The sequence below is a fragment of the Cucumis melo genome, chromosome 9 (assembly GCF_025177605.1).
Source record: "Cucumis melo cultivar AY chromosome 9, USDA_Cmelo_AY_1.0, whole genome shotgun sequence".
Classification (NCBI taxonomy): domain Eukaryota; kingdom Viridiplantae; phylum Streptophyta; class Magnoliopsida; order Cucurbitales; family Cucurbitaceae; genus Cucumis; species Cucumis melo.
This window is the reverse complement of record NC_066865.1, coordinates 4,720,929-4,732,822: the sequence shown is the minus strand read 5'-3', so window position 1 is coordinate 4,732,822 and position 11,894 is coordinate 4,720,929. Positions and strand designations below refer to the sequence as shown.

Here is an 11,894-nt window from a genome sequence, read left to right as displayed (position 1 = left end):
ACCGGCTCGGGATTACGGCTGGGCTCCCGTATGAACTGGTTGGACTTCGGCGGCAAGGGCGGCGGCGCGGCGAAGCTGAAATCGGCGGCGGCTAGGGTTTCTAAACAAATTTATTTAGGTTTCTCTCTCCTTTTTCTTTTCCAAATAAATTTACTTTTGGTACACGGGTCCCAAGGTTCATTTAAACCCCTAATAACTCCACCTTCTCTCTCCTCCTCCAAATCTCATCAAATCCCACCCTTTTCTCTCCTTTTAAAAATAATTCTTTCTTTCTTTTCCCTAATTAAATCCTCACCTCTCTCTCCTTAACCAACCAACCTTAATCTTTAACAAATAACTTCACCAATTTATTTCCAAATAAAAATAATTAAAATCCAACCAAAATAAATAACTCTAAACCTTAATTAATTATAAGGTCAAAATAATCAAATTCCATAAACAAATTCGAAATTTACCTAATTACTCCTAAGACGATAGAATGAAAAAAACGATCTGTTGGGGCGTTACACAAATACTCCCTCTAGGGTTAAAAAGTATTAAAGACATGTGAATTATTTTAAATCCTAATCCAAATCTCTAACTAAAATTAAACATTACCCCACACTAGGAAGTGGACTATTATACGCCAATATTCCATTCCATTTTAAGCCCTAAACATGTTTTATATGCCTAAATTTTTTATCATTCCAAATGTACGTCAAAATATGATACTCTGGTTTCATGATTGAAATTGAATTTTGAACCAACAATTATTTATGAAATAAATGTAGTTTTAAGAAGGATTGATTTATTAATGATACATCGATGTTATATTATACTTTAGATGAATTTTCATTTTCATGGATATACTATTAATACATAAATTTTATACATGAAATTTAATTTAAAATGAATTTAATTTATCAATGTTATATTATACTTGAAATTGATCTAGAAATGCTGTCAGTATACTACTAATACATCACTCATATATTTGAAATGAATTTCTTTTTTTTTTTTTTTAGTTTTTTTGAATGAATTCAAATATACTAACGATACACCACAATCTGAGTGCAGATAAACTACTAATTAATATACAAATGTAATACTTAGTATTGTTTATCGTATTTTATATATTTATCAAACTCCACTCAATTACTCAAACAACCCCTAAGGATATATCAATTTGAATGGTATACTTTATATATCAACAAGATTATTGTTTGACATAAATTTTCCTTTCTAAATTTGGTATATCAATCTACACATATGAAATATGAAGTAGGTACATTCTACTATTGGTATGTCAAATCAAAAGAAGATAAACCCTAATAATTTCATCCAATTTTTCCATCAAATAAACTAATTTGGTATTTGGTCACATGTTTGATTGAGTCTAAAAATAATATTATTGAATAACTTGACACAAAAGTCAATCGACACCAAATTCAATTTATTGGACCTAAAGGTCATCCAAAAATAACGTCTATACCCAACAAATAATCTTTCTACGTACACTCAAGTTCAATTCAACAGACTTCCTTAAACAAAAAAAAAAAGTGTAAACAACATAAGATTTTATAATTAATATTTTTATGACATCAATAATATATCAGTTGATGTCTAATTATCAATGTTAATGGAATTGGAAACCACATAATGTGATGATTGACACACCACTCATTTCATTACTTGTTAATGGACAAGCATGAACTTTTTTTTTTTCCTTTTTTTTTCTCCCTAAACCAATGTTTTTTATTTAACATTTATCATATTTTATTAGTACAACATTATCTATAAAAGTAGAGAAAAAAGAAGAAACAATAAAATTATTTAAAAAGAAGAAAAGAGAACACTACGTTGCTGCATTTCCTGGAATGCCCTTCTGTCCAAAATGGAGTGTTTCTTCACATTCTCAACTTCTTTTCACAAAACGACCCTGCAAAAGGGGACAACAAAGTCATTTGTTAAATTTAACAACTGAGAAGTATACTTGGAAAGTTAGAAATGTAATCTAAATTACTCAAAGGTAAGAAATTGAAACAGAAATGAGATCGTAAAGCGTGAAAACAATGAATAATAATAAGATTGATTGAAAAAATGACAAATCAAATCCAAAAAATTCGATTTAAAAATGAGTTTTGGATTACGTTACAATACAAACTCATCTCAATAGAGCTCATACAAACACTTCCTAATTGAACAACTTTACAAAGAATTGCATATATAACAAAATGTAGGAATGAATGGTAGACTTATACAAACAATATAGACAGATTTTGAGAGTTGAATCTAAGTTGTATTTCATTTACAAATTCTTTTACATTATATTATATCTACTAATACTAGTATGAACTCATAAACTATCATGTAGGTAAAAGAAAAATATGCAAAATACAATTAAAAAAAAAAAAAAAAAGAAAAGAGGAAAAACCTGAGAAAAAGAGAGTGTATATAACAAAATTAGAAAAATGAATTCCCATGGAATTAGTTTAAATATACTTAGTAGAAAGCATTCTCAACTAAAAAATGAATAACATACTACGGGGATAAGCTAACATTACCAAGGCTTCAACATGTAAACACAAACATATATTGGATGAAACAATGAAATGAAGAAAAAGGATAAGTAAAATAGAAAGAGTAAAATAAAAATAGTAATGAAATGAGAGGGGGTGGAGTTATGTAATACCTTCATTCTAGGACGCTTTTCGGCATTGAGTTTTCTGACTTCATAGCGAATACGTTTGGAGAAAAGACGGCTTTGCCTTTTTTCTTTATATCTCAAAACACTTGCCTCTCTTTGTCCCATTTTCCATCCTTCTTTTCCTTCTAACATTAATCCTTCTTTCTTCAATATTCCAATTTCTGGGACTTTCCATACATTACTACTACTACTATTATTATTATAATTATTGTTACTACTGTTATGCCCTTCACTTCCTATTCCATCCATCACATTTCTCTGTACACAAAACACAAATATAATCTACAATTCAATATCACATGTATATTCATTCCTATATATACTTGTACGTCCATCAATAATAATAACTTGTACTTATACATACCATATAAAGGATTGATTTGATCTTTTGATCCATTAACAAAAGAAAAAAAAGTCCTCATTTAATTTCCATTCTCATATTTTCAATTCTCTAACTTTAGTCTCTGACTTGACTTTCTATAAATCTTGCATTTAGTCCTTAAACTTAATTCTTACATAAATTTATTTAAATAATAGTAATAATAACTTTTGTGAAAAGAATATAGAATATGTGAATATATTTATAAAGCAATTTTTAAAAAAAAAAGAAGAAGAAGAAGAAGAAGAAGAAGAAAATCAACAATAGACTAACATGAAAGATGAAATTTTGGTTTTATTTAAAGTAGATGAACTAAAATAGAACAATTGAAAGTAAAGAGAGAAAAATCAAACTTGAAATCAGGAGGATATCTGATGAACTGAAAAAAGAAAAAGAAAGAAAAGAAAGATAAGAATGTAAGAGAGTGCATGAGTAGTTGAGACCGATACTACTCTCTAGAAAGAAATGAAAGAAGAAAAGAATTACTCGAAGAAATTGGATGTAGATTCGAAAATCTATTTGTATAGTATTATAAGTTTAAATTTTCAAGTGTTAAAAAAGATTGATTTAATAATTTCGTTACACTTTGTTTCCGTATTATTTTTAAGAAATAATTATAAATAAAAATAGTAACAAAAACAATGTAGCCATAAAACAAAACATATATATAGATAGAGAGAGAGAGAGAGAGAGAGAGAGAGAGAGAAGGATATGTTATGAAAGATATTGAAATAAAATAAAAAAGTATCAAATAAGCTTTAAAATCAAGAAATTGAGAAAGATATGTATATGAATGAAAAATTATTTTCTACTTTTGGATCTACCCCTTTTACATTTGTAGTATATCCTTTTTGTCCCCCACAAGTTTTGGTATTTATAGAATTGGACTGCACCTCTTAGGCCAAAATACTGAATTCACTTCCCCCTCTAAATACCAAAACTATGATTACAACACAAAAAGCTTATAGCTTATACTATATAATATTTCTAACCTTTTTCTTTCTCTTTCTCTTTCTCTTTCTCTTTCTCATGTGCTTTTTGGTGTTCATTTATTTGATTTACAAAATTCAAATGTGCGACAGTTAGGATGAACTTGAAACTATCGAAATGAAATCATAAGAAAGTGAGATTTAAATACTTATCAAATTTTCAAAAAATGTTTTATACTTGAGCTTTTCGAAAAAAAGAACTTATTCTTATACGCCACACTCCTAAAATTGCTTATTTAATCAAGTAAACACATAACTTTGTGTTAGTTATTTAAGGGTATGCTTAGAAGTTCGTTTGAAATAATTAAAATAAATTAGTTCATTTGTGTTTTTGTAAAACTTAACATTAAACTAATTATGAACTTGTTTGGGATGATTATGAATATAATTCTAGCATCTAATGACAATGTGAAACGATAAAAAATGCTTTTATTGAAGGAGAAATACTGATATATTAATAGTGATTCTGAAAATTTTAAGACTAACTTTTATTGCTTTAATCACTCATATTATTAAAATTGGTTTTCAATAATAAAAGAAAAACATATTTCAAAAAGATTTTAATAATTTCAAAATCATTCTTTCAAAGGCAGAAAGGTGTTTTCACCTAAAAATTCTTCACTAGATCTTGCTAAAAGTATGTTTAGAGGTGAGTTTGAAATAAATTATTAAAAAAGAACTCAATGAAAGTGGGTTTTAAAAGTCTAAAACTAAACATTAAACTAATTTAGAATGATTAATAGATTGAATAGATAGTAGGAAATACACTCAACACTGTTCTAAACTAAATCTAAATCTATAAGACTCCAAATCTTTTTCTGCATACATTATCAAACATTAACCTAATAAATGGGAAAAGAAGAGAAGAGATCTTACACTAAGAAGAGAATCAGAGCAGAGATATGGATCATCATGAAGATCAGGAACGGTCTGAGGTGATTCTCCATTGATGAACAAAGGAGCTTTATCAGGCCAAGCATTCAATATCCCTTCATAATCAAGCTTCAACCATAACTGTTTCCCAATCATCTCCATCTTAATCTTCTTTTTCTTCTTCTTCTTCATCGTCTTAATCTTCTTAACCCACTCATCCGCCGCCGTACTCGTCACTTCCTCCTCCTTCTTCTCCACCACTTCCGAATAGCAAACCCATTTCTCCTCCACCCCTGTTTCCGGCCTTTCTCTGTTCCTCATCGCCGTCCGTACAAGCTCTGCCTCCTCCGCCAAATTCCGAGACTCTTCCTCCGATGACATCTCGTTTTGGTAACTTGGGAGAAAACTTTGTAAGCTGCAGCAGCTGCTACTTACGACATCGTCGTTTTCGAAGATGAAGGCGACGTCGTCTTCTCTGTCTTCTACTTGTAGATTCTCTGGATGCAGGGGAAACAGAGTTAGCTGTTTCTGAGGCGGAGGGGGTGGCGGTGGCGGTGGTGGGTGGTGGATCATCGGTGGTAATTTGGGGGAAGTTAACTGTAATCGGAGACTGAGGAATTTGGGTCGTCTTGTTTTGGTTCGGGATTTACGAATCGGGTGTTTGATTAAGGAATCGTTGTTGCACATTTCTTTTCCTTCTTCAAACAACACATTGACAAATTTTACTCTATGAAAATGGAGGAAAAAATAAAAGAGAAAATATTTCAATTTATACGTGTAAAGTTTAGGGTTTATATTTATATAAATCTTCCGCTATAATTAATTGTATCTATATTTTCTTATGAAAACTTGTTGTGAAATTTATATTGTATAAAAAAAAATTAATATGTTTTTGTTTTTTTAAATTTTTCTTTTAATCATTTTTCTCCCTAATTTAAAAAAAAAAAAAAACAAATTTCAAGTTTTAAAAACAAAGAAGGTCAATTGATTACTAATAAATACACCTATTTTTCAAGAATTAAAAAATAGAAACCAAAAAGCAAAAAATGAAAGAGTCCATCTTTTTACATTTACTTGGTTGAAGAAATCTACACATTTTAAGAATGAATGTATCAATAATTTTGATCAAATTAAGTTAGGTTAAGAAAATTGAAGAGTTAGAAGAAAGTTAAGAGAAGAGAAGAGAAGAGAAGAGAAGAGAAGAGAAGAGAAAAGAGGATAAATTAATATAATTATGAAAATTGAAAAGTAAAAATAAAGATATAGTAGAAAGGAAAAAGAGAAAAAGTGAAGCCAAGGGGGCAGTGAGGGGGTGGGGGACCCAGTTGGGGCAAAAAGTGAAAGAGAAACCCCATTGAGTCAGCTATCTGATATTAAAAGATGGATGTGACGTGTTTGGTCTATTTGACACGTGGATCTAAAAGATTGGGTTAGAGAGTGGATTTTGTGTTGTTATCCAGATTTCCCTGTGGATAGAATGTGGGGGTGTTTTTGTCATTTCCTCTGAAGACGATCAATATTTTCTGCCTCTTTTTGGAGTAATAATATCGTTCACAAGATGGTTGCTCTCACCTCACTTCCATACATTACGGCTTTTCCCTCTCTCTTCAAATTTCTCATTCATTTTCAATAAATACCATAAATAGTTCATCACTATTTCAATAATAATTCTATATATATTCTATCTATTTCCAAAACATTTTTGTACATAATCTCCCTCTTTTGTAATTTCAATTATATATCTACTTTTCCAACCATATATATATATATATATATATATATATATATATATATATATATTCAATCTTAAACTTATGACTTACCCATAAATTTCAATTGGATTTACGTTGTTTCTACTTTTCATTTCCTTTCTAAATACTTAAAAAATCAATTCAAAAATACACGTTCTTTTTAACTTATTAGGTTACTTATTTTTACTTTTATTATCTGTACATAAAAATAACAACAAATTTATTCTAAAATGATATACTCTCTAAAAATAGTACAAATACAAAAAACTACTAGAGATTTCGACAAAGAAAATTTGATTTGTGTAAATGAACTTGAATTCATTGCAGTCTAAGTGTTACGGTTTCTAATTTTTATCCTCCGATTCTTAATTTGAATTCATAAAATTATGTAAGATGTAATGGATAATCCTTTAATTTTAACATTTTTCATTTTTCAAATTATTTATGAAAAAACATACATAAATACATTAATTTTAGATTTTTAACTTGTAAATTTCTAAGATTATGTCAAATACAATGGATAATCTCTTAATTTTAGTATTTTTTATTTTTCAAATTATCTATAAAAAACGTACATATATATATTAATCGGACCTTCCAACGAACATATATATATATATACACACACATTAATTTTAACAATATTTTAAAATACAAATTATACACATTAATTTTAGATTTTTAGTTTGAATCCCTACAATTATGCCACATATAATGTTTGATATGTATCCCACCATAATTTTACTCCATAGGTCACGATTTTAATTCAAAATATCCAATTTTTTTTTTTAAATTCAAATTGTACACTTTAATTTAATTAAAACTATTGCTTTGAATCCTTAAAATTATGCCAATAAGACGAAGCTAAACCGTTCTTCAATGTTAAAGATTCAACCACAAACGGAGAAGTGAGGAAAGACGAACGAAAAGCGAGGAACAACGAACCGAAAAAACAGGAACAACGAATGGCAAACAAAAATATGGCGGTACGAAGGAGATGCTAATCAAACGAAGGAGATATGGCGGTGCGAACAAAGAAAATGTGAAGGAAATGGGATGCTAATTGAAGGAAAGGAGATGGGAAGGGTTTTCAAAAGTGAAGAAGGAGATGCTAATTGAAGGAAAGGAGATGGGAAGAGTTTTCAAAAGTGAAGAAGGAGATGCTAGGGATTTCAATGTCAACCAAACTCCAAATTGAATGTGATGTAATATCTTACGGATGATTTGATGGTTTATTTTCTTTTTTTGAGGGGAAATTAGAATATTCAAGCGTTGGTGCACAATTTGTATTAATTATAGGGTATTTGTGGATTCTGTTATAAGTGTATTTAGAAATCATAATTGTTACTTAGACAGGGGCAATTAAGACATTGTTCTCCTATTTTTTATTTAAAAATTTTATGTTTTGCTATTTTGTCAATTTAAAAATAAATTTGTCATTTATCCAAATTAAACATCTAATTTTGACATTCTTCTTGTCGGCCATTTATTAAAGTCTTCAAGTCTTTAAAGAGACCAATATTCAATTTGTAGATAGTGAAGAGATAATTCAATTTGTTCGATAAGAGATGTTCAATTGTTTGAAGAAGAGATTATCTTTTATTATTTTGAAATCTAAATGTTGACATTGATTTCTATATTCTCGGATATCTAATCGTCCAAATGATGAGTGGCGTCTCCTATTTATAAAATTTGTGAGACCCTATGCAAGTTTGGGCTTATTTGACATTTTACATATATAGCTTTTGGGCTTATACTTAATATACTATTTTTTTTAATACATCTCTATTAAAAATATTAAATAAATTTAAACCCAAAAGTTATGTCGAATATATTTTAATAGACTTTTATTTAAATTTCATCCATCTATTTTAATAAACTCAGGCTAACCTAGGTTCAAGCTAAATCGCCATGTGGCATAATATGATTAGAGAGGCCGACATTATCCAATGCTTTGACAAATTACATAATTTAATTTGTCCACTTTCATGACATAAATATATTTGTGATTGGTCTCAAATTTATCGGTCATTCATTTAAATTAATAACTTGATCATTTTGTGTTTTATCGAAATTTCTTTTGTTCAAGAAAATCTATATTACTAATATATGTATATCACTAGCATACATTATAATTTAATACATTAGTGATAACCTTGTCGACATTAAAAATAAAATAGTATGCTAGTGGTATTTTACAAAGCAGAATTTGTTATTTGTAAATTATTTTTTCATTTACCAAATGAATTATTTTTACATTTAGTGTACCAAATGTAAAAAAGGACATTTTTAAAAATAGAAATATGAACCCAAATATTTATAAAATACAGCAAAATTTCAGATATATCATTGACTGACACTCACATTGGTAGAGACTAGTAGAAAGTGGCATCGATAAAATATGAAATTAGCTATATTTGGTAAATATTTTTAAATTTTTATCATTAATAATGATTCCCCATCTATAAATATAGAGATCCATGTTCCCATTGTAATTTCTTCCTTCCTTTAATTTTAGTTAACGTATATTTATTCTACTTTAGTTTAAATATAATTGATTTATAAATTTTAAGAAGGTTTGGGTTAAATTGGTTATTATACACTAGAAGAAATATGACCTTTGATGTCGATTGGCAAAAATGAAAATTGATCTTAAATGTCGCTTTCTAAAATACGGATGTTTAATATCAGTTTTAAACTGACATCAAAAGGGAGGATTAATGTCGGTTTAAAACCGACATAAAAGCTATGGTTAATTTCTTTTCATTTTTTTTTTAATTTTGTAAAATTAAGTATTATCCCTCCCTTTACTCTCACTCTCTTCCCTCTCATCTTCATCTCACGTAAACTCCCCACGAAAACCCACTTTCTCAATTAGTCACTCTTCCACTGTTGCTCCGTCCACCGTCCACCACCGTCGACTCTTTGTGCCCAGTCGTCCCTCATGCCTCTTTTCGTGCCCAGTCGTCTCTGGTGTCGCGTGGTCCCAGACCATCAAAGATTTGTCGTCCATTAAACCCTAAAATCGTCGTCCTCGTGCTCCACCATTTGTTATTGTCGCCACTACCAGAAAATTTCTAGTACGTGTTCATGCAGATCTGATAGGTAACGTCGGTGTGGTAGCAGATCTGGTGGCATTATGTGTGGTTGCAGATTAGGTAGCTCACTACTTTCTTTCATTTTTAAGCTTTGTTTTGGCTTCTTCAAGTATCAGCAGATAATGAAATTACTATAACTGAGGATCTAATTCAAGAGAGTGAACTTGAGGTGTCAATTATGATAATTGAAGCTGCAACAAACAATTTCTAAATTTCTATTGATAGCCAGGCGATCCTTGCTGGGTGTTTTTCAGGAATTTATGATCTAAAGGTGGCATGTTTCCCTTATCCATGTAATGCCATTTTTGCAATGCTCATTGGTGTTAATTTCAACTCCTCTATCGTGTTCAATTGAAAGATTGTTTATCCATTTTGCCTCGCTTTGAGCTCTGCTTCACTTTCTTGATCCTGATAAGTCCAAGAGTAAGGATGATTTTATTCATAATTACAAGAATCTTAGTTCGTTCGATGAGATTGAGGTTTTCTATTCTAGGACTACTTTGTTTCACTTTGAGAATGTTGCTTTCATATTATCCTTTGCGATTTTGATCTTTTTGTAGCTTACTAATCTTCACATGGAATTGAAGCCTCACATCCTGTGTCGTGTTATCAAGGATGTCGAGCAGTCTTTGCCTCTTAAAATTGAGTGTATTATGTCTCCACTTCAGAAACAGTAAGTATTGCGCATACACACTACAAGAAAACAAAAAATCAATTTAATAAAATTACTAAAAGTTGTGGTTACTCCAATATTTTCAAGTATAGAAATTGATGTACAATGTTTGGTACTTGGTTTTTTGTTTTTAGACATTACAAGTGGATTTTAGAGTGCAACTTTCATGACTTAACAAAGAAGTTCGTGGGAATAAGGTAGCATGATTTATGCTGTTTGTCGAGCTGGTGGCTTAGGTATAAACCTTGCAATAGCATATTCAATTATCATATTTGATTAAGACTAGAACGCACAAAATGACATACATGTGGATTTTATAGTATGTTTTCCAGTGGTCTTTCTTAAGAAGTTTCGATTTATAAATTAGTTCCATTCTTTACTTTGTTGTAGGCGATGAGTAGAGCTCACAGAATTGGACAACAGGAAGTAGTTAATATCTATAAATTTGTTACAACCAATAGTATTGAGGAAGATATCTAGGAGCTAGCAAAGAAAAAGATAGTACTAATAAAAAAATTTATTTGTTAAGAATGATTATGATGCTTATATTTGCATTCAATCTATGGAAGCTTCCTCTTTGAGAATGCTTTTTAATCTTGCTTTGCTGGCTTCATAGTTGGTATGTAATTTGCATTGTTGTACTTTTCTTGAACCTAACATAATTTTTCGAATTTCTTTTAGATTTATTTTTACAAATAATGGATCAGGACATGATGTTGCTGGCTTAATGTGAGGATGTATTTAACTCATTCAACGAAAGGTGCTTGCTAAGTAATTTTAGAGTGTTATGGAGTACGAAGAACATGAAAAACAAGCTTGAAGTTTTGATTTTTCACGTTCTGAACCTTCCATGCTTGTATCAGGCAATATTTGATTGAAGCACACACTATCTTGAGTTGGTGAAGATTATTGATTCAAAATTAAATTTGTAATTCAAAATTAGATTTGTGATTGATGCTCGTAAGTAAGGATTAACTAGCAATTCTCTAATTGCTGCATTGCAATTTTTTTCATCTTTTTCAATGGTTAGATTTGTAACAGAGGATATTTAACTTGTCAACTGTGGCACTTGAAAAATGCTATCATTTGTTGAGTTGTTTCTGTAAATTAGGCAATATAATTTTGGATCCATGCTGAAACTGTTACTACCACATGATTTGTAGAAATTGTCCAATACAACTGTGTATTACTCAAGTCTGGGTCAAAGGGTTAATAGTTTGTCAATTGTGGATGTTTTTTTCTTAAAAAAGTTCTTCTCCTGCTTACTAACTTCAAGTTACAAAATTAGGTTTTTTCCATTATGTTCTTTCTAATACTATTCTCAGGTACATTGCTCTTTTTCTTTTAGCAGATCAAAATTTGGTGTACAAGACATTAGGGAATTGCTTACTGACTTCAAATTGATTACTTTAGGCTCATCCATCTTGGACCTTGGTTATGCTCCC

At 29.8% G+C, this 11,894-nt stretch overlaps 1 protein-coding gene across 1 annotated transcript; it reads right to left on the bottom strand.

The window, feature by feature from the left end:
- Positions 1–1,541: 1,541 nt before the first annotated feature.
- On the bottom strand, positions 1,542–6,127 carry LOC103498130 (zinc finger protein CONSTANS-LIKE 6). Its single transcript, XM_008460628.3, has 3 exons — positions 4,931–6,127; positions 2,672–2,944; positions 1,542–1,918 (listed from the first exon to the last, which is right to left on the bottom strand). The coding sequence occupies exons 1-3, from the start codon at positions 5,612–5,614 to the stop codon at positions 1,895–1,897; spliced, it is 981 nt and encodes a 326-aa protein (XP_008458850.1). The 5' UTR covers positions 5,615–6,127; the 3' UTR covers positions 1,542–1,894.
- Positions 6,128–11,894: the final 5,767 nt, after the last annotated feature.